At 39.3% G+C, this 25,000-nt stretch overlaps 1 protein-coding gene across 5 annotated transcripts in view; it reads right to left on the bottom strand.

The window, feature by feature from the left end:
• ptpro (protein tyrosine phosphatase receptor type O) overlaps positions 1-25,000 on the bottom strand; it is a 54,756-nt gene that overhangs the window by 8,108 nt on the left and 21,648 nt on the right. Inside the window, exons 8-19 of one of the 5 annotated variants that reach the window (XM_081363327.1) lie at positions 24,769-24,889; positions 18,784-18,977; positions 16,495-16,606; positions 15,353-15,516; positions 12,649-12,769; positions 10,227-10,360; positions 8,779-8,920; positions 7,384-7,504; positions 7,019-7,087; positions 2,027-2,110; positions 648-683; positions 22-103 (exon numbers count right to left, since the gene is read on the bottom strand). In XM_081363327.1, coding sequence (XP_081219453.1) covers positions 22-103; positions 648-683; positions 2,027-2,110; positions 7,019-7,087; positions 7,384-7,504; positions 8,779-8,920; positions 10,227-10,360; positions 12,649-12,769; positions 15,353-15,516; positions 16,495-16,606; positions 18,784-18,977; positions 24,769-24,889 — 1,380 coding nt within the window. Of the gene's footprint in view, positions 1-21; positions 104-647; positions 684-2,026; positions 2,111-7,018; positions 7,088-7,383; positions 7,505-8,778; positions 8,921-10,226; positions 10,361-10,874; positions 10,961-12,648; positions 12,770-15,352; positions 15,517-16,494; positions 16,607-18,783; positions 18,978-24,768; positions 24,890-25,000 lie in introns of those variants that run through there. The other 4 variants (XM_081363323.1, XM_081363324.1, XM_081363325.1 and 1 more) reach the window with 4 other exon arrangements.

Genomic DNA, 25,000 nt, shown 5'->3' with positions numbered 1-25,000 from the left:
GTCCTTCATGTGTTCTGTTACCTCAAACTGCAGAGAGAACTTGTACGCCGAATCCTTACTCATGTCTTTGATGTAGGCGTCGAAATCACTGAGCTGAACTGGACTGAAGACACAAACATCATCAGAACGGGTTCACACACGCGCTTCAATACGACTTTTGGGATATTCTACTCCTGGAAAACGGTCATATTTATGAAGAAGTTCTTGAAAAGTGCTTGAATTATTGAAAGACAGGAAAATTTATATAGGAAAGGAAAAAACTCAGTTTGAATAAAGAAAGCGATATCTTTATCGTCGTATCCTTTCAGTGGTTAAAGTTTCCGCAGTCATTGCTTCTGCTGCACTTTATTTCTACCATTTTGTTTTATTGGTTTATTTTTATTTACCTTGTTTAGAATTTAAAAGATAATAACGAAAAGATATTGTTTGATAAATGAGATCTCTGATTGTAGTCCTTGAAAAAAAACAAAAAAGTAGTGCTTGAAAAGTCATTGAAAGTCCTGGGAGTTTGATTTGATTTTACAGTTTCTGTACGAACCCTGACATACAGTCAGAACGGGGCTCTTTAATACGAGTGCACTAAATAAAGCAGAACACACACACACACACACACACACACACACAGGATGGTTTGACTCCAGTATTACCTGGTTAGTTTCCTCTTCTTCAGTGCAGTTTTGCTCCTGCAGGTCAAACACACACAGAAGCGTCAGTGAACTGAGATCAACACACACACACACACACACACACACACACAACAGATCAAACTCCTGAAGATCTGAATCCTACAAACTAAACATGCATTTCCAGGTTCTCGAGCTTCAGCGCTGGCATCCTGAACCACACACACTCATTCACAGAAAACCCGGATAGGACTTTAGATAGACATACTTAGTAAGAGATCTGATCACATAATGTTTAATGACAGTTATTTATTTATTTTAAACAGTATTCATTTTTCAAAATAATTCATATAAATGTATATTAAATTTATATACATTTTATTTAATTTGTTTACAGTGTGTATTTGTGTGACATTTTTATAATATAATATTATTTATATATTGTTTAAAAACTTTATTTTCAATTTTATAATTTATATACATATTTATTTTATATATTTTTTGTAACTTATAATTTAATTCAAATGATATAATATAAACATATAATTTATTAATATATCTATTTTCAAACTGAGTATTTTAGAATTTATAAAAATGATTTCACATATATCACATCCATATATATATATCAAGTTTCAAAACAATTTTTTTTTGCATTTTATAATTTACCTACATTTTATTTGATCAAATATATTTTATTGTATTTTTTTTTCTTTTAAATTTTATTCAAATGTAATAAATTAAATATAAAATGTGTCATAATTATTAGTTTTTTTTTCTATAGCCTTCCATATTATGATTTTAACTCGTGTTTAATTGTGATTATACAGTGTTTTGAATCATTTATGGACATTTAATCATTTTACTTTTTTATTTATATTTTTAAACAATCGTATTAAAATATGCATATATAATTTTATAAATAATAGCATTTCTCCATTATATGCCTTATAACTGTAAATCTTTCCCCGTAGACTTCCATCATAAGTGCATTACTGTTATTATTATTTCCTGTGGTGATTGACAGCTGTCACCAGAGCTCAGCTCGCATCAAACCTGGAACATTCCTCTAGGAAATCAAAGCAATAGAAAAGGAGAAAATCTGCATTCAGTCCAACACAGAACAGAGGAACTAGAGCAAACATGCAGGACGTGAAACTGTCGGGCTACAGCTGTGTGTGTGTGTGTGTGTGTGTGTGTGTGTGTGTGTGTGTATGTGTGAGAGAGAGAGAGACGTCATGCAGAGCGTTAGTGTCATGCTGGAGTCAGACACAGAATCAGGAGCTCAGTCTGTATCTACAGTCAGTCTACAGTGTGTGTGTGTGTGTGTGTGTGTGTGTGTGTGTGTGTGTGTGTGTGTGTCTGAGTCTCCAGAGCTCAGCGTCGGCCGTGCCGATACTTACCACGGATTAATATAAAAGGCCAAAAGATAGTCAGTCCAAAGGCAGGATGGCAGAAGCGTGAGGAACGCAAAGAGACTCCTGCGCCTGAAGCCGTTTCAACAAAACAGAAAAGCAAAAGACATAAAAAAAGACCAAGGGCAAAAAGTTGGGGACAAAACATGATGCTCCATTAGTAATAGTGACACACACACAGATGATTGAGCATATTTCATTAGTGTTCGACAGGTTAATGAACGCTTCATGCAGTCAGTGTCATCGGCGCGCGCATGTGTGTGTGTGTGTGTGTGAGAGACTGACTTGACAGAAATCATCTGATCGTCTCAGCTGGATATTCACAGACGCACAACAGAAAACACACACGCGTGCAACTCAGTCATAACTGATGCGACGCACCATATTAAACATGAGCTTCTTCCTCAGAGTCTCTGTCTCGTTCTCCAGCACAAATATCTGAACATTCTAAATCAAGACACATTTACTGGAGAAGAAGCAAAATGACTGATATTAAAGGGGTCGTGACATGAGAAATCAGATTTGTCGTGAACTCGTGATCTTTTGACATATTTCGAGGTCTTTGTACCATTAAAACATCCTGTAAGTGTCAGAGCTTAAAACGTCCTCATTATAAACATAATTTCATTCATATTAAATGCCTCATTATAAGTATTTAATCAAATGGCTGGTATGGATATTGTGGGATATGTTAAGTCACATGGACAAATACATTTGTATATGCCCGCCTCCAGAGCAAGACATCGGCCAATAGTAATACATCATTGCAGCATAGGCCCCGCCCACTAGCGTTCATTTGCCTTCGTTGCGTCAGAAGCAAACAGAAGCCATTATAAAGACTGCCGCTGTCTACACTGATACAGTATACAGATGTGTGTTCAGGTTCTGACATCTGTCAACGAAAAGGAAGGAAAGGAGTAGCGGAGTCACTGTACAGACTACAGATATAGAAATTATCGAAATATAGCTAATGTATATATCGCGATATGCATATCACAAGGACTTGTAATAACTGGGGTCATGAACAAAAGACGAGAGAGAATCACTCACTGCTCTCGGCTGAAGAACTGTTGTAGCTTTAATAAGAATCAGGATATATTTAATTCATTCAGTGAAAACTAAGCAGTGTTTTATTTTTACATTTGATTAATTCAGTTTGTGTTGTTAATTAACCCTAATGTAGGATAACCTGAACCCCTGAACCCCGTGGTTTACACTGATGTTATAATAACACTTCTTATGTTTCAGTAAAACACTGATGTTCACTTTCAGAAGCTGTAGGGATGTTTTCTGGTCACAAAAAGAATGTGAAACACGCATGTGACACTTTAGCCAATCATAACAGTGGGCGTTTACTGACACTTTAGCCAATCATAACAGTGGGCGTTTACTGACACTTTAGCCAATCATAACAGTGGGCGTTTACCGACACGTTAGCCAATCATAACAGTGGGCGTTTACTGACACTTTAGCCAATCATAACAGTGGGCCAATCATAACAGTGGGCGTTTACTGACACGTTCACCAATCATAACAGTGGGCGTTTACTGACACGTTAGCCAATCATAACAGTGGGCGTTTACTGACACGTTAGCCAATCATAACAGTGGGCCAATCATAACAGTGGGCGTTTATTGACACGTTAGCCAATCATAACAGTGGGCGTTTACTGACACTTTAGCCAATCATAACAGTGGGCGTTTACTGACACGTTCGCCAATCATAACAGTGGGCGTTTACTGACACTTTAGCCAATCATAACAGTGGGCGTTTACTGACACGTTAGCCAATAATAACAGTGGGCGTTTACTGACACGTTCGCCAATCATAACAGTGGGCGTTTACTGACACGTTAGCCAATCATAACAGTGGGCGTTTACTGACACGTTCGCCAATCATAACAGTGGGCGTTTACTGACACGTTAGCCAATCATAACAGTGGGCGTTTACAGACACGTTAGCCAATCATAACAGTGGGCGTTTACAGACACGTTAGCCAATCATAACAGTGGGCGTTTACTGACACGTTAGCCAATCATAACAGTGGGCGTTTACAGACACGTTAGCCAATCATAACAGTGGGCTTTTACTGACACGTTCGCCAATCATAACAGTGGGCGTTTACTGACACGTTAGCCAATCATAACAGTGGGCGTTTACAGACACGTTAGCCAATCATAACAGTGGGCGTTTACAGACACGTTAGCCAATCATAACAGTGGGCGTTTACTGACACGTTCGCCAATCATAACAGTGGCCGTTTACTGACACGTTAGCCAATCATAACAGTGGGCGTTTACTGACACGTTAGCCAATCATAACAGTGGGCGTTTACAGACACGTTAGCCAATCATAACAGTGGGCTTTTACTGACACGTTAGCCAATCATAACAGTGGGCGTTTACTGACACGTTAGCCAATCATAACAGTGGGCGTTTACTGACACGTTAGCCAATCATAACAGTGGCCGTTTACTGACACGTTCGCCAATCATAACAGTGGCCGTTTACTGACACGTTAGCCAATCATAACAGTGGGTGTTTACAGACACGTTAGCCAATCATAACAGTGGCCGTTTACTGACACGTTAGCCAATCATAACAGTGGGCGTTTACAGACACGATAGCCAATCATAACAGTGGGCGTTTATTGACACGTTCGCCAATCATAACAGTGGGCGTTTATTGACACGTTAGCCAATCATAACAGTGGGCGTTTACTGACACTTTAGCCAATCATAACAGTGGGCGTTTACTGACACGTTCGCCAATCATAACAGTGGGCGTTTACTGACACTTTAGCCAATCATAACAGTGGGCGTTTACTGACACGTTAGCCAATAATAACAGTGGGCGTTTACTGACACGTTCGCCAATCATAACAGTGGGCGTTTACTGACACGTTAGCCAATCATAACAGTGGGCGTTTACTGACACGTTCGCCAATCATAACAGTGGGCGTTTACTGACACGTTAGCCAATCATAACAGTGGGCGTTTACAGACACGTTAGCCAATCATAACAGTGGGCGTTTACAGACACGTTAGCCAATCATAACAGTGGGCGTTTACTGACACGTTAGCCAATCATAACAGTGGGCGTTTACAGACACGTTAGCCAATCATAACAGTGGGCTTTTACTGACACGTTCGCCAATCATAACAGTGGGCGTTTACTGACACGTTAGCCAATCATAACAGTGGGCGTTTACAGACACGTTAGCCAATCATAACAGTGGGCGTTTACAGACACGTTAGCCAATCATAACAGTGGGCGTTTACTGACACGTTCGCCAATCATAACAGTGGCCGTTTACTGACACGTTAGCCAATCATAACAGTGGGCGTTTACTGACACGTTAGCCAATCATAACAGTGGGCGTTTACAGACACGTTAGCCAATCATAACAGTGGGCTTTTACTGACACGTTAGCCAATCATAACAGTGGGCGTTTACTGACACGTTAGCCAATCATAACAGTGGGCGTTTACTGACACGTTAGCCAATCATAACAGTGGCCGTTTACTGACACGTTCGCCAATCATAACAGTGGCCGTTTACTGACACGTTAGCCAATCATAACAGTGGGTGTTTACAGACACGTTAGCCAATCATAACAGTGGCCGTTTACTGACACGTTAGCCAATCATAACAGTGGGCGTTTACAGACACGATAGCCAATCATAACAGCGGGCGTTTACAGACACGTTAGCCAATCATAACAGTGGCCGTTTACTGACACGTTAGCCAATCATAACAGTGGGCGTTTACAGACACGTTAGCCAATCATAACAGTGGGCGTTTACAGACACGTTAGCCAATCATAACAGTTGCCGTTTACAGACACGTTAGCCAATCACATGACAGTGGGCGTTTACTGACACGCCTTAAAAACTGATCATTTCAGATGGAGGGTCATAATGAAAGTAGAACATAATTTATACATATACATATACATATATATATATATATATACACATACATATATACACATATATATAATTTATTCATATTATAAGTTAACTTTAAGGAACATTCAAATAATAAAAAATCTATGTCATGACCCCTTTAAGTCTTGTTTTTGAAAAATGTATCAGAGTGTTTGCTTAAAAACAAAATATCTACCAATGAGATCAGAAAAATAATCTTATTTCAAACGGGAAAAAAAATGTCTGACCCCATTGGCAGAAATTTGTTCTTATAAACAAAAACTCACATAATTTGGATAAATAAAGACTTAATATCTTCAAAATGCCTACTATTCAAAATGTAGTTTTTAGTGCTGGGCAACGATTAATCGCATCCCAAATAAAAGTTTGTGTTTACATAATAAATGTGTGTGTATTATGTATAATTATTTTGTATATATAAATAGTATACACACACATGCATGTATATATTTAAGAAATATTTGCATGTATATACTGTATATATATTTATGCATAATTTATATTATATATAAATATTAATATTTTATATATAAATAACACATTTTTCTTAAATATATACAGTTAGGCATGTGTGTGTATTTATATATACAAAATAATTATACACAGTGCACACACATTATGTAAACACAAACTTTAATTTTGGAAGTGATTAATCGCTGCCCAGCGCCAGTTTTGTGTAAATTCATTGTGCTTTTCTACACAACAGCTCATGCAAGGTCAGTTTTTATTCTGCTAATTAAAACATGAAACCGTGGTGTTGCCGTTGCTTCACGAGTCTGAGGAAGATCCTCTGAATGACTAAACATCTCAGCAGGAAATAGTGACAGAAAAAACGTTTGACTTTATTAACAGCCCAAAATCTGCCTTTACTGACCCTCTTTAAGCTCTTATATTAATCATGTGTGTGTGTGTGTGTGTGTGAGTTTCACCGAGAGTGATGTCACTTCCTGTCTGTCTGTCTGTCTGTGCGAGTGCCACTGATAACCGACTGTGTGACAGTGTGACTGACAGAGAAACGCACGAGCTCATACCAGTTATACGGCATCTTCCCGTCCCGCTCGAACGAGGCGAAGTTGACGAAGGTTTCAGCGCCGCAATCCCTGAAATCAAACACACACGTCAGACACATGCTGAATATTGATGAGTTTATGATTATATATCCAACTATATATATATATATATATATATATATATATATAGACTATATTAAATGAATAAACTAAAGATGAATTAGATTATTATCAGATTATTTAGCTGCATGTAACTCTAGCTAATAATGATCCTTCATGACACTTCCTGGTAAACGCATCAGCTGATGAACCGCAGACGGCAGAAGTGATCGTGCTGACGCGAGTCGGTCAGTGGTTATGATGGTTATGATGGTTTGAGATCTCACCGGCTCAGCTCCATGTGTTTCTTGCGTAACACCAGCAGGAACAGCACCAGGAGACTGATGAGGAGAACACTGAGGACCGCCAGCGCAGAGATGGCCGCCACACTCGGGTTCATCTCGCGCACTGCAGACACACACACACACACACCCCTGCCATGAACACACTGGTTCTGTGTATTTCCCAATATATTAAATGATATAACAGTATATTTGAAAATATACAGAACAATATATTGTGTTAATAAAAGGAATTGCCGCTTTTCATATATTAAAAAATTATAATGCATGTAATTTTATATTCAGTAATACACTTCATAATATATAGATGAATATGTGATCAAATATGGTACTGCATGTGTAATATTGCAGATATATTTACTCATGCATTATAAACACATATATAGAGAAATATATAATGTAATATATTTCTTATATTTTATAATTATTTACATTATAAATGTTCCATATTTTCAAGCTAGTTACCAAAAGCACAAGTACACCAGCATGTACTAAAGTATTTAGCCAAGAGACTATCACTGCGCTGAAGAGAGCACAGACATTACTATTAAATATAATAATTACAGTCTTAATTATATTTGGCCAATCGTCACCCGAACCTCAGGCTCTTCAGCACAACGACCCCAAACACTCACACACACCAGAAAACCTATTCAATTCCAAAATAATAGAACATTAAACACTAACAGATCTCGCCTCTATATTAATATTGTGCAAAAAAACACTTAATTTTAACATTTGCTCTCCTTTAACAGTCAGAAGCAAAGCATGCTGGGAACTAGAAATCTGTTGTAACTCATTCCGTGAAAGTGTGTGTATGTGTGTGTGAACATACGTTCACAGTTATATGGGAACATGTAAGTGCAATATATGTACACAATGAAGGATAAAACTTTGTGAATATTACATGTAATGCTATTTTTGTCTTCATTTATAAATATTTTATATGTATTAATATATAGCCATACATGGTCAATGCATATATTGCAGTATACTGAAAATATTAGCACTAGTTTTGACCGAGACACAACTATTGAAAATCTGGAATCGAAAAAAATTGAGAAAATCTCCTTTAAAGTTGTTCATTTATGTTGCCGATTGTGCTTCATTCACTCACAAAAATACATTTTTATATATTTACAAAATATCTTCATGGAACATGATCTTTACTTAATATCCTAATGATTCTTGGCATAAAAGAAAAATCGATAATTTTGACCCATACAGTGTATTGTTGCCACAAATGGTTTTTGGTGATCCAGGGTCACATATCTGGAAATGTATTTTGTAATATAATCGCATTATATTTTGAAGTATATTCCCATGTATGTTAGTTGCGTAAGGGTGCGGTGAGGATGATGACGGTGAGCTCTTCTTCACCTGACGTGCTGACGGTGACGTGTGCCGGTTCACTGGCGCTGTTGAAGCTGATGCTCATCACGGTGCAGTTGTACACGGTGGACGCTTGAAGACCCGAGACCGTCATGACATGAGCGCCGGTGACCAGCGGCTCGCGGAGCTTCTGCAGCACACACACACACACACACACACAGTGAGAGTGCATCTCTTTCATGGTAATTCTGATTTTAAAGCAATATTTAAATATTTACCATCGTATATTCTGCATAATTGGATGTTTCGGACAAAAAAAACTATACAAGTTTTATGGATGGACGATATAATGATATACATAACTCTGATATTAGTGATCACATGGATTTACACCTATATTGTATTTATATAAAGCGTTCACAGGCAAATGTGCTTTATGTATTTCCCGGGCGTTGAAATCAGGCTCATATAAATGTGAGGAAACATGATTCCTGCCGCATGTCAGTATCCATGATCACCGGATCTTTGGTGAGTTGTGAGCAACACTATATCGAGTCCAAGCTTTAGTTTAAACTGATAATCATTTGTTTTACTGGCGTTTTCTCAGTTTCTCCTGTTAAATCCAGTCGCTCTCAGCTCTTGCCGCTCAGTGTTCCTGCGGGACAGTGACGTCACTGCATGACCTCTATACTGAGGTTTAACATTAGTTCACAGTAAAAAACATAGCATTTATAAATCATAGTCATAAGTTAACAAATGTCTATAATCGCCTTCAAATCTAGGCTAAAATCACGTGTTAAACGCTATGTGAGAAACACTCCTGAAGGGTTTCAAGTGCATCTGTGTCTGTTTTCTGTGTATTTCTAGCATTATGTATTAACCGTTCTTCTTCGGGCAACCCGTGTTGCATTAAACTGTGCTATATCAGAATGAATAAAATGAAACCTTATGCTAAAGTGTTACTGAAAGAATGAATTATGCTGCATAAAGGAGGGGTGTAACAATATATCGTGTCACTATCGCAATATAAAAAAGCATGTGTGAAAAAAAGCACGTTTTTTTTTTTTTTTGAGTTTTAGTGTCAGTACTGCATTAAACTACTATATAATGTTGAATATGATGTATAATAATGTATATTTGTGGGTCCTGATAATGCCAAATGTCTGATGTTACCAGTAAAAGTGGCCTATACATTATTATAAATATATCTAGTCAGTGAAACATATTCATCTACAATAATTCTGTATTTTCAGCTTCAGAATCATGAATATTGTTATTCTGGTGTCTCTATTGTTCATTGGGTTCCAGCACCAAGTCCGAGACTATTCATTTACACACACAATGTAATATCAAATTTAGCATTTTAATCAACAGCACATTTTCTGTTAACCTTTTATCATGTGTCTTGGAGAATCGCGATGATATGAGTTCAGTATCGTGATATGTGTCAAATCGTGACCCTAGTTTAAAGTGTGTGTGAGATGTGAAGATCTTACTGTGCGTTCTCTGGCGTTTCCCAGCGGTCTGCATGCGATCTGGTAGAAGTCCACGACGCCCTCCTCGGTCCAGATCAGCGTGATCGTCGTGTCGCTGGCGTTCACCGCGTACAGAGACCTCGGAGGAGCCGGTTCTGTTCGTAAAAGAGCCCAATGTCTAACTTACAAGTTCCTCTAAGGACACAGTTTAAAAAAATGAGGTAAAAAGGGAAGACGAAACAAACAGCCACATCAATTCTGGCCTGTTTTGCACAGGAAGTCACAGTCAAATCAGTTATTATTAGAAGCCGAAAACACACTCTCAGCACTGCAAACTAATGCTGTCTCGACTCAGTCAAATATCTATGCAGTTACTGGAGAACCAGAATGACTGAAGATATTAAGATGTGAAAAATGCATCAAAATGAAGTGAGTCTGAGCTTAAAACAAGAACAAATATCTGCCAATAGAGTCATAAAAATAAACTTAAACTGCCCTATTATGGCAGATATATTCAGATATTCCCTCTCATGCAGAGTGTAATTGAGCTGTTAGTGAAGATAAAAACTCTGCAAAGTTGAAAAAATCTAAGTGCAAATAAATACTCATTGTCTCCTAAACGAGTCGACAGTAATTCCTGAAACGAGTCGACAGTAATTCCAGTCTCACATGTAAATAATTCGCATAATCCCAGCCTCTGGCCCTGATTGGCTGAACAGCGTATCTTAGCTCCGCCCTCAAACACTGCAGTTTTCACTTTCCCGTCCTGCGCCGCGTTGTTTAAATAGCGAATGCATTAGCGCCCATCAGTGTCCACGGGCTGCTGGACTGAGGACGAGTGTGTGTTCAGGCGCAGTGATGTAGCGCTGCTGTTTTGAGGAACTGAAACACACTGAGCCGTTGACCAACTGAAGCTGCTCTAAAGGCAATGGCGCAATATTGTTTTTGTTATGTAAAGAGCGTTCGTAATATGAGCCTATAGGCGGGTCCACAACACACACACTCTGCTTATTACACACACACACACACACACACACACACACACACACACACACACACACACACACACACACACACACACACTCTGCTTATTACACCCACACACACACACTCTGCTTATTACACACACACACACACACACACACTCTGCTTATTACACACACACACACACACACACACACACACACACACACACACACACACACACTCTGCTTATTACACACACACTCTGCTTATTACACCCACACACACACACTCTGCTTATTACACACACACACACACTCTGCTTATTATACACACACACACACACACACACACACACACACACACACACACACACACACACACACACACACACACACACACACACACACTCTGCTTATTACACCCACACACACACACACTCTGCTTATTACACACACACACACTGCTTATTACACACACACACACACACACACACACACACACACACACACACACACACTCTGCTTATTACACACACACACACACACACACACACACACACACACACACACACTCACTCTGCTTATTACACACACACACACACACACACACACACACTCTGCTTATTACACACACACACACACACACACACACACACATACACACACACACTCTGCTTATTACACACACACACTCTGCTTATTACACACACACACACACACACACTCTCTGCTTATTACACACACACAGGGACGCACAGCAGCACACAAACATTTTTAAATATGAAAAATAAAAGGATTACAATGTAAAAGATTATTATTGTGTACATAAAGATATGGTGGAATCCAGCTTGTCCCGTAGATGGTCTGCTCGTGCGCTTTAACCTCTCACACACACACACACACACACACACACACAGCTATAACCTCGTGCACGAGCAGATCCGTTTCATAGCTAGCGTTCAGTCTTTCTGCTTGTTAATTCCACCGTGTAAACAGCGAATCCGCCACGGCGTGAGCGCAACTGGCTTTTAAAGGGAATGGGAGACGAGACTCTGATTGGGTTATTGCCCGTTACACCCAAAACACACCCTTTACTCATTAAGAGAATAGAGACAAAACACACCCATTATTATTAAGAGAATAGAGATGACACATTTAGACCGTGCACCGGGAGCACCGACCATTTTACCCGTCGTTAAACTAACAAATGTGGATTCGGACACACACTAAGTCCACTTGCGCCCTGCGCTTTAGACCATGAGCTCAGAATGCCACAGACGTTAAACTGGGGCCCTGAGAGGAGAGAGCTGATGCCGCAGAGGATATTACGAGAAAATTTGTGATTTCTGACACTTGTCCTGTTGTAGCAGAGTCCAAAAACAACGTTAGAAACCTTTAAAATAGCATAATAGATATTTGTGCTGGAAAACATGACCGAAATGCTCAATTGTTTGCAGTGTGGATTCAGGGTCACTGACCAAGCTTCATGATGTGAGGCGTAGACGTGTTGCAGCTTCTCTCGGTACAGGCGGTGACCGTCAGATTATAGATATCGCCCGGAGGAAGAGTCAGAGACGCCTTCATCATGTTGCGAATCACCTGAAACACACACCAATCACTTTTACACACAAACAATCAACCAAATCAAGTGTTCGTTCCTCAGTGAGCCTGACACCATGTCCTAACCAGACTAGATGCGATAAGTTTCCAGTGTTTGTCTGTCCACACTAGACGCGACGCGATTGCGAGATGCGTCAAAATCAATCAGAACAGCGCGTGGGCGGAGTCAGCCAATCAGAACAGCGTGTGGGCGGAGTCTCGCGGAGAGTGCACAGCACCAGAGTGATCTCGACGGCACTCGCAAGAAAATGGATAAGTGCATAATCAAATTCACAAATATTACACCATTTAAACATTATTAAAAATACATAGGCTACTGAGTTACTAAAACAATCTTTGCCAAAGAATACACTTTTTTGTTCACAGTTTGAACGTTCTCGTTTCCATTTGTTTAATTTCAAGATCTGAGGTGAATTATCCATTGTTGCTTTTACAGCCACAAAGCTGGAGCACTAGATGATGTTCAGAGTCACATGACACGCTTTTAACATTAAATAAAACTCATAAACAGTACCTGAGATTATCATTGCCACGCTTTGTGTTTGTTGTTCCAGCGCGACGTCCCAGAAAATTAGAAACCGTTTCTAAAATAGAATCGTCGCGTGTCGCCGTCGCTCCTGGTTAGGACAAACACTCTGATTAACATGGAAAACAACCTTTTATCGCGTCGCGTCGGGTGTAACGTTAGTTAGGACACGGTGTGAGATTCAAAAGAACCAATTCAATGTTCCTTGGTTTGTTTGAAACACTCAGATGACCGATTCAATATCTTTAAACTTTAAGTAGATGAGGAAGGAAACCTCGCATGAAATAATCAGATCCTCCCTCTGCCGTAACATTACCTGGATATTATCAGATGAAATATAATAGGCAACGATTAATCGCATCCAAAATAAAAGTTTGTGTTTACATAATGTGTGTGTTTGTGTACTGTGTATAATTATTTTGTATATATAAATACACACACATATGCATGTATATATTTTAGAAAAATTTGTTATTTGTATGTAAAATATTTATTTCTATATATATAATATAAATTATATATATATATATATATATATATATATATATATATATACACACACAGTATATACATATTAATAAATAAATTATTAGTATAAATAAATTTAATTTTTATAATAAATATTTCTATAAATATATACATGCATGTGTGTGTATTTATACAAAATGATTATACACAGTACACACACATATATTATGTAAACACAAACTTTTATTTTGGATGCGATTAATCGTTGCCCAGCGCTAAATAAAACAGAATTCAATAGAAAGGCAAATGTGTACTGTAAATGAACACAAACGAATCTCTCTCTCTCTCTCTCTCTCTCTCTCTCTGAGTGTCGCTGGTGGGCGTCTGAAGATCTCAGTGTGGAAACATTTAGACATCGCTAATTAAATGTTGGCTGTGCGTTAGATAAATATGTGTGTTTGGTAATTGGATTCATTACCGGCTAACGGCACAGTGACGTCGCTCCAGGGTGAATCTCATGAGCCAGAGCTGATAAAACACCCAGAAGAAGTGTTTTACCCTCATGTGACCGCGGTAAACGACTACAGTACATAATCATGAGCATTTAATGACCAGAGACAGTGTCATAACTCAAATCTGCATAGAAAATTAATTCTACAGAGAACTATAATGTTATCAGTAGAGCTTGGTGACGATTAATTGCATCCAAAATACAGTAAAGATACAAAAAAATACAAACTGTGTGTGTGTTTACCGTTCATGATCGACACCCGTGTGCCTCCAAAGGCTTATGTTATATGAATATTTATGAATATTTAAAGGTGACATACATATTATGCCCCTTTTCACAAGATGTATTATAAATCTCTGGTGTCTCCAGAATGTGTGTGTGAAATTTCAGCTCAAAATACCAGATCATTTATTATAGATTGTCAAATTTGCCCCTTTTTGTGTGTGAGCAAAAACGCATCGTTTTTGCGTGTGTCGCTTTAAATGCAAATTAGCTTTAGCTCCGCCTCTGTTCAGAAGAGGGCGGAGTCTTCACACAAGCTTCAGAAACCAGTAGCGAGTGCAGCCTTACGGAGAGACTCAGGAAGAGCTTCTGAATGTTAGTGGAGACATTTCTGTAGTTGTTGTGGAGTTACACTGATCATCTCATCATCATGTTGAACTTCTCCACAAGTGTCCACAGTTCCTGAGGTGTTTATAAGACAGCGGTGACATGTTCTGGTCAATAGTGTTCAGTGCTCGTCTGTGCTCAACCACAGAACAGCTTCAGGCTCTGCTGGATCTTCATCAGTGCGTTAGAACTGGTCTCTGTTGTCGCGTGTGGAACCAAATGTCGGCTGGTGTGTGTAAACGTGCAGATTAAGGGCCGGTGATATTATAATAAGATCCTCTTCATACGTCAGAAGGAGAGCGAAATCTGATTGGCTTATTTTATAACACGCTTGCAGAGAAAGGCTCACCAGAACACAGTTACTGGGTTTCACTTTTATGTTTTCAGGGTTGGTAGAAGCACTCGATTATAACACTTTACACAGCGCTTTAATGAGATGAGGACTCACGTCGATGGAGTAGCGTCTCCGCGAGCCCTTCCGTCCCTCCGCCTTCACCTGCCAGTGTAACATGCGTGAGTGCGACAGATCGGTGAACAGATCCCCGTAGTTCCAGCGCACGTACAGCGTCCCGTGAGAATATTCCACCGAGGAGATGTGAGGAGCTTCGGGAGCTGGCGGACAGACACAAGAGGTTATTAATGGAGTATCGACACTCGTATCATTCACACAAGAACTATATGTGCTCCCAAAAGAACCTTAGTGAACAGCTCTTAAAGAGGACCTATTATGCCTTTGTTGTTGCTCTACTAGAACAGGTTTTCCTGCTTGAATGTTGATTATTCTCCTCATATTCTCCATTGTTGCGGCTCCTCTCTTCCCAGTCTGTCAGTAACGCTCTGTTCACTTCCTGTCTCTATGAAGCCCCTCCTTCTGAAAAGCACACTGTGCTCTGATTGGTCGGCTGGAGCGGTGTGTTGTGATTGGTCGAGCGCTTCGAGTGTGTTTGGGAAATGTCCCGCCCCTTACCATAACCGCCAGTTTAACACACTGCTAACTAACTCAACCAGGCCCCGCCCCTTTATTCTGCACATGAATTATAATGAGGAATATTGTGACGTGTTCGTTCCCGAAGAAACTCAAGATACAATGGAGGCGTTTCAGGAGTTCAGGAACACTGACTCTGATATAGAGAAGAACTGGAGCTTCTTCATGATCAAACAGCAACATCACACACTAAACACAGATGCAGAAAAGCAGAATAGAATTTTTAAGAACTATTAATAAACTTTTGTGCAATGCAAAGGTTCCATATATGTAAAAGGTGCTTGCGAAGCTTTATTTCTACTGTATAATGTATATAAATAAATGAACTAAATTAATAACTTTTAGAACAAAGATGAACTATCACTGAACTTACTCAAGCTGGACTGTGACGCTATTTTCTTCGTCACTGATGTATATTTACAACATGTTTTTGAAGCTCTGATCATTGTAGCCAATCACAGACATATCCGATGAGCACGTGAGCACAGCAGCCAATCAGACGTGTTTATGATTCTTCTCAACAGCGCTCAAAGCGTCACATTTTAAAAATGTCAGTACCGAAGTCGTTACTTTTGCCAACACTGAGGTGATGTGACGCAGCGCACCTGTAACGAAGCTCACGGTGGAGCCGTCGCAGCAGCTCAGAGGCGGGTCGCCCCACGTCACCATCGTCACACGGAAGTTGTAATACCAGGCCGGCAGCAGATCCGTCACTCTCTGTGGGATACGAGAGAATCCACTCATGAAATGAGAAAATGATGAAGACACTTGATAAATGCAAGTGGTGCTCACTGCAGAGCCGAATGACGTCTAGCTCCTCCTCTCTGGATCTAATGGGTGGAGCTTGACCTAATAAGGTTTAGGGATAGAGTTAGGTTAGTGTGTGGCAGGACATGGACATCAAGCTCCACCCACTGTGCACAGAGAGGTGGGGCTGGACCTTCAAGCTCCACCCATTGGTGACAGTGGACAATTCACCTCAGATCCTGAAATTAAATGAAAGGGCACAAGAACAAAATAAGTGTGTTCTATTACCAGGGTTCCAGGGCTGTTATTGGTACCTAAAACTGAAGCTAAAACCATAAAAAATGCAATTAATAGAAATAAAATAAACATTGGCTGTAAAAAAAAGTATATATATATATATATATATATATATATATATATATAAATGTAAACTGAATTTATTTCAGCTAGTTGCCAGGACAACATTTATTATTTTCATTGCTTTAAGTTGAAGTACTAAAATATCTACAACTAAATAAACTAAAACTTAATAAAAACTATATAGATATACTGAAAAACAAAAACACACAACAAAATGACTAAAACTTTAACTAAAATTAAAAGTATTGATTTGATTGCGAGTGCAGTGTGCTTGCAGAGACTCCGCCCACACTCTCTTCTGATTGGCTGTGATTTGTGATTGATTTGGCCGTGTCTGGTGTTGTTGCTGGAATAATTTGGAGTCTCCTGTGAGTCTGATCAGTGTCTGACCTTTGCAGGATCTCATGCTGATTTAATTAGAGACTCTGACCTCGTTGGAACCATGTTTTCATCCTCAGTCTCGCTATGGACGAGATGCTGTGGCGTGTCATTAAATATGATTACAATCATTTCTCACATCTCAGCCGTGACTCAGTATGCATCATAATTACCCATCTCTACTGGTTAACTGACTGATTACAGGAACGAGACTTCTGTCATTATTAACTCAAAACCCTAAATAAAGGCAGAACGATCATGTCTGCAGGGTTTAAAATTAAATTAAAGACCTTTTTCAGACCGGCACATATAAAACTAAAACTGTGCGTACATTAGGGCTGTCAAATAAAAATGCGAATTTCGAATATTTGTCGAATTTAAAAAAAACAAACTGCACATTCGAATGCAAAAACTTTTTTTCAAATTTTTGCCGTGTCAAGATGTGTGTGAGACATGATGATGACGTCACTGACGCGGAGTGTTTCTGTTAGTTCTGTTCAATTTTTTTACATTAACATATAATTTTTACATTACATTGCACATTAAGAAAATATTTTATTTAAGAAAAATTGTTTCAAAAGATAATGCATTTTAAAAAGTGAATGTTTTCATTTTAATAAAAGTCAATAAAAATAAAAACAATAAAAAGTTCAATTAAAAACTTAATTTCAATAAAAGATGTGATGCCTGATTTGGTTTATATTTGCTTATTGCACCCTCTTGTGGGCAAAGGAGACAATACAGTACTTTTCCCCTCTAACATCAAGTATTGCTTTTAGAATTCAAATATAATTCGAATTTTGCTCATATTCAAAGGTGCACACTGTAAGTTTTAGCGCATCTAGTGGTGAGTTTGTGAACTGCACCCAACAGAAGTTACAGTGGCCGACAGGAAGTGATGTCGTCGTCTGAGACAGCAGAGAGTAGCCAGTTAAACAATGAGGTTTCTTTACAAAGATCTATTATGATGTTTACTTTATTATTCAGTAAAACGATATATTATTGTGAATATTATTGTCACTTGTTCATTATTGTGTCAGTGTTTTATTCGCTACTTTAGCTAAAGCTTCTTTACACGAAGAACAACATAGTGACGAAACGCGTTTGTCCGTTTAGGGCCACCGTAGAAACATGTCGATGTAAGCGGACCCGCGGTGTGTGTGGAGAGAAACGCCTCATTCTAAGCTAGTAAACACATAACGCTTCATTAAGTAAGGTCTTTATACACCACTGACAACACAGTTATGTTTATGATATTGGATTTCTGTCAACAGATCCTCCAGAATATTACACACTGCACCTTTAAGAAAGAAATTCGAGTTTAGCTTTTCAGACATTTTGATGCATGCAGAACAAACTCATACAATCTCTAAATAAATCATGTAAATGAAAAGTGTTTTGGTGTTTACCACAGAGGCGATGACGGAGGCGGTGGCGGCGATCTCGTAGTAGGTCGTCCACTGGGACGTTTGCGTGGCCGAGTTGAAGAAGAAGGTCTGAAGTACGTACTTCCGGAAGGCCACGTTATACGGGCGCTGCCAGCTGAGGATCACGGCGCTGGGACTGAGAGGATAAACCACCAGATCACGAACGCCTGTCGGCTCTGAACAACCAATCACAGAGCACAGATGAGTCACAGGAGGCGGAGCTTCCTGATCTTACATGACAGTGAACCTCAACTTGATGGGCCAATCTGTGTTAAACTATTATTCCAATGTTCTTCTGAAAAATGAGCACTGAATGCGCACTACATACTGCAGAACCTGAGCACACTGAACAGAGGTGTAAAGTCCAGGTTCAGAAAGTAAAAGTCCTCCTCAGTGATTTGTTCCAGTCTCCTGGATTTGCTAATTAGCACAGTTTTCCAGCCAGGAGTAGAACTAATTAGTAGATCAGCTGGATGAGTTCATGGGTGGAATAAACATATGGCAGGACTTTTACTTTCTGACCCCTGGACTTTACACCTCTGCCACTGAAAAAATGAGCACACTGTGTACAGCATGCACACTATATACTGCAAAAAATGAGTACACTATGAAAATATGAGCACTGTAAAGCATGGACACTGTACTGCAAAAAATGCACACTATGAAACCGAGCAAACTATGTACAGCATGCACACTACATACTTAAATAAATTAGCACACTATGTACAACGTGCACACTATATACTGCAAAATAAAGCACACTATGAAAAAATAAGCACACTATGTACAGCATGTACACTATATACTTAAATAAGCACACTATGTACAACATGCACACTATATACTGCAAAAAATTAGCACACTATGAAAATATGAGCACTGTAAAGCATGGACACTATACTGCAAAAAATGCACACTATGAAACTGAAAAAACTATGTACAGCATGCACACTATGCTGGACACTCGAGTGTTTCGAATGCGCATGCGTCGCGTCTGAGCGCGTTGTTGTCTTTGGAGCTCCATCGATTGATTTATAATTCTTGATTTCTCTTTAAACTCACTTACAACGAACATTTTCTACTTTTCCTCACCTCATAGTTATAACGCGGACTGTTGAGCAGACGCGTCTCAAGCCTTGTGATCCAACGCTGGATACTCTTATAGGTTACGTCCGGGGATCACGGCTGAACGCGTCTTCTCCGCACTCATTTAAGTTACAAACAAACATTTTTTCGCCTATCGTGCGTCTACTCTACACCCGTACCACTGAAAAGACGGATTATATCCAAGACTTAAGCCATAAATTAGTATTAATATTGATAGCACCACTGGTAGCGTCGTTGCTAACTTAACTTACTGTCCATCTGTTAAAATGGCGAATATATCAAATGTAAGTAGTCTACCTTTTGGTGCAGGTGAGGACACATTTGAGCTGCACGCGGTGCAGTCTGAGCTGGAAGCTGTTGAGAAACAGATCCACGACCTTTTAGTAAGAAAAGCCGAGCTGATAGACCGGCGTTTGGCTCTCGAAACATCACGTGCCGAGGCACACAAATCAGAGATTAATGTTACTAACCCGCTGACTCAGACCTCGTCTACTCCGTGCGTTCCTCAACATCGGTCCCGAACGTCGAGGTCGCGATCAGCCATGGTCTCGTTCACTCCGGCTCCAACATGCCATCACGAAGCCTGGATTTTTCCGCAGCGGAAGTCGCGAGTCAGGTCTAGACCAAGAAAACTCTCTCCGACCCTCCCGGCTTTCGAGATATCCACACAAAACCGCTTCTCCCCTCTTCGCGAAACAGAACGCGATGCTGTGATCATCGGCGATTCCATCGTTCGACACGTACACGTTACGTTAAATAAAAGTAAGGTGCATAGTCACTGCTTTCCTGGTGCTCGTGTTTCTGAAATCGCTGCTCACGTTCCCGAGATTCTGAACGAGCGCGTCGGAACCGTTGTCCTGCACGCGGGAGGGGCCGACATCAGGCTGTGCCAGACGGAGGTTCTGAAGAAAGACTTCAGGAATCTGATCGATACGGTACGCAGCACATCGCCTGATATAACGATTATTGTGTCAGGACCGCTTCCCACGTACCGACTAGGTCATGAAAAGTTTAGTAGATTATTTGCGCTTAATGAATGGTTAATGTCATGGTGCAATGAGCAGAAACTTCTCTTTGTAAATAATTGGAATCTGTTTTGGGAGCGTCCTAGGCTTTACCGTGCTGATGGCTTACACCCAAGCAGATTCGGATCGGATCTTCTGTCAGATAACATCTCCAAAATGTTAAATACCTTTTGACTAGTAACCAAAAGTCCAAATCATAGTCTCTGCTGCACCAATTTAACTGATATAAATAGTGTAGAACATTGCATAGAAACTGTGTCTATTCCTCGTTTAGTGAGATCAAATCAGAAATCTACTGCAGGATCTAGAAAAAATCTAATTGTTATTAAACCAGAAAATGTTGCTATTTGTAATCAAAAACAATTTCTAAAGCTAGGTCTTCTAAACATTAGATCACTCACACCTAAGGCAGTTATTGTAAATGAAATAGTCACAGATAATAGCTTCGATGTACTTTGCCTTACTGAAACCTGGCTTAAACCAAATGATTATTTCGGTCTAAATGAGTCTACTCCAGCAGGATACTCCTATAAGCACGAGCCCCGTCTGAATGGTCGTGGCGGCGGTGTTGCAACAATCTATAGAGATTTTCTCAATGTTACTCAGAAAACGGGTTATAAGTTTATTTCATTTGAAGTACTTGTACTAAATGTTACGCTCTTAGATGTTAGAAAAACATCCCTATTATCTCTAGCCTTGGCTACCGTATATAGACCGCCTGGGCCTTACGCTGATTTCCTAAAAGAGTTTGCAGATTTTCTCTCAGACCTATTAGTTAACTTCGATAAAGCATTAATTGTTGGAGACTTTAATATCCATGTAGATAATCAAAATGATGCGTTAGGGGCTGCGTTTACAGATTTATTAAACTCCTTTGGGGTCAAGCAAAACATTACCGGACCGACTCATCGATTTAATCATACACTCGATTTAATTATATCACATGGAACCGATCCAACCGATATAGATATCATTCCACAAAGTGACGATGTCACTGACCATTACATGGTAACTTGCATATTACGTACTCCTGTAATATATCATGCTGCGCCGCGTTATCGATTAGGCAGAACAATCCTTCCATCCACCATAGATAATTTTTCAAACTGCTTATCGGATCTGTCTCAGCTGCTCAGTGAACCCAAACAAACAGATGAACTTGAGGAATTAACTAGCACTATGAGCACCATTCTCTCTGGATCATTGGATATTGTTGCGCCCATTAGATTAAAAAAGGTCAGAGAGAAAAGTAAAGCACCATGGTACAACAATACTACGCGTGTTCTAAAGAGAGAAACCCGTAATTTAGAGCGTAAATGGAAACAAACTAACTTAGAGGTTTTTAGAATCGCATGGAAAGACAGTATGTCACGTTATAAAAAGGCCCTAAAAGCGGCCAGGGCTGAGCATCTACGCAAACTAATAGAAAACAACCATAACAATCCTAAGTTCTTATTTAACACCGTGGCGAGACTAACAAATAAACAGATATCTCCTGAACAAAATATTCCATTACAGTTTAGTAGTAATGATTTCATGAAGTTCTTCACTGAGAAAATAGAAAACATCAGAACCACAATTGTAAACGTTCAATCCTCAATCGCGCCTTATAATTCAGCCTCAATTATCACCCCGCAAGAACAATTACAGTGCTTTACAACTATAGAACAAAAAGAGTTAAATAAACTTTTTACTTCATCTAAAACAACAACATGTTTACTAGATCCTATACCAACTAAACTACTGAAAGAAGTGTTACCTGTAGTGGAAGAGCCTCTCCTCAATATTATTAACTCGTCTTTATCTTTAGGTTATGTTCCAAAAACATTTAAACTGGCAGTTATAAAACCTCTCATTAAGAAACCACAATTAGACCCAAATAACCTAGCAAATTATAGACCCATTTCAAATCTACCTTTTATGTCTAAAATACTAGAAAAAGTTGTGTCCGCTCAACTGGGCTCTTTCTTACAAGAAAATGACACCTATGAAAAGTTTCAGTCTGGGTTCAGGCCGCATCATAGCACTGAAACTGCGCTCGTTAAAATCACAAATGATTTACTTTTAGCTTCTGACCAAGGCTGTATCTCAATATTAGTTTTACTTGATCTTAGTGCTGCGTTTGATACTATAGATCACACAATACTCTTAGATCGACTACAAAATTATACTGGTGTTCAAGGACAAGCATTAAGCTGGTTTAGATCGTATTTATCTGACCGCTACCATTTTGTTTATTTAAATGGAGAAAAATCTATCATAACTCCAGTAAACTATGGAGTGCCGCAGGGATCTGTGTTAGGCCCTCTATTATTCTCAATATATATGCTGCCACTTGGAAATATTATAAGGAAACATGGAATTAGTTTCCATTGTTATGCTGATGACACTCAAATCTATATTTCATCACGGCCAGATGAAAACGCTAAATTATCCAAATTGACAGAGTGTGTTAAAGATATAAAAGATTGGATGACGCATAATTTTCTTTTATTAAATCCAGACAAGACAGAGGTACTACTTATCGGTTCAAAAAACCACCCACAAAACCTCTCACAATACAACTTTAACATAGTAGGGTGTCCTGTTACTTTATCCTCTACAGTAAAAGACCTGGGTGTTATATTAGACTGCAACCTGTCTTTTGAAAATCATATTTCATATGTTACAAGAACAGCCTTTTTCCACCTTAGAAACATTGCTAAGCTACGTAATATGCTATCAGTTTCTGACGCAGAAAAGTTAGTTCATGCATTCATGACCTCGAGACTAGATTACTGTAATGCGTTATTAGCCGGTTGTCCTGCATCCTCAATAAACAAGCTACAGTTAGTCCAAAATGCCGCCGCTAGAGTTCTTACTAGATCAAGAAAATATGATCATATAACACCGATTTTATCATCCCTACATTGGTTACCTATAAAATCCCGTATTAATTACAAGGTATTGCTACTGACTTATAAAGCCCTAAACGGCTTAGCTCCAGTCTATTTAACGGATCTTCTATCGCCCTATAATCCATCGCGCTCTTTAAGGTCACTAGCTTCGAGGCTTTTGGTCATACCTAGGATATCCAGATCCACCAAAGGAGGGAGAGCATTTTCACATTTAGCACCAAAACTCTGGAATAGTCTTCCGGATACTGTTCGTTGCTCAGACTCGCTCTCCCAGTTTAAAACTAGATTAAAGACGCATCTCTTCAGCCAGGCATTCATATAATACTTTTAATCCTACAGTTAAATCCGACCTCTAGTTCATAAACGCCAGAGGAGAACTGGCCCCCGACTGAGCCCGGGTTCTCCCAAGGTTTTTTTTTTCTCCATTAGGTCACCTGATGGAGTTTTTCGTTTCCTTGCCACTGTTGCCTTTGGCTTGCTCAGTTGGGGATATTTAATTTAATTAATCAATCAACTATACTATTGATCAGCATTACCAAACGTAGACATTCCACTAGAAACAAACATTGATGTATTGTTCTAATTTATTACTGTGAAGCTGCTTTGATACAACCTGTGTTGTGAAAAGCGCTATATAAATAAACTTGACTTGACTTGACACTACATACTTAAATAAATGAGCACACTATGTACAAAATGCACACTGTATACTGCAAAAATAAGCACACAATGAAAAAATTAGCACACTATGTACAACATGCACACTATATACTTAAATAAGCACACTATGTACAGCATGCACACTATATACTTAAATAAGCACACTATGTACAGTATGCACACTATATACTTAAATAAGCACACTATGTACAGCATGCACACTATATAGAGTAGAAACATTAGTGTGCTTCTACAAACCGAGCAGAACAGTGACTAACCTATATCAATGATGACGGGTTCAGAGGCGGGACTAACGAGCGGCCCGTTAGTGTAATAAACCACCACTCTGTACTGGGCGCCTGGAGTCAGGCTGCTGATGATGTCACTGGTGAGATTCTCCTATAAGAGACAGGAGAGCAGGTCACATGTTTACTTCTGCTCTGGCAATTAGATTTTTCCCCCAAATCATGCAGTCCTAATTCAAGATATACATTTGTTGTGTAAACAGAA

The sequence above is a fragment of the Scardinius erythrophthalmus genome (genome assembly GCF_964197995.2).
Source record: "Scardinius erythrophthalmus genome assembly, chromosome: 4".
NCBI classification, from domain to species: Eukaryota; Metazoa; Chordata; class Actinopteri; order Cypriniformes; family Leuciscidae; genus Scardinius; species Scardinius erythrophthalmus.
Note: the sequence above shows the minus strand (reverse complement) of the source record. Positions and strands in the feature narration are given on the sequence as shown.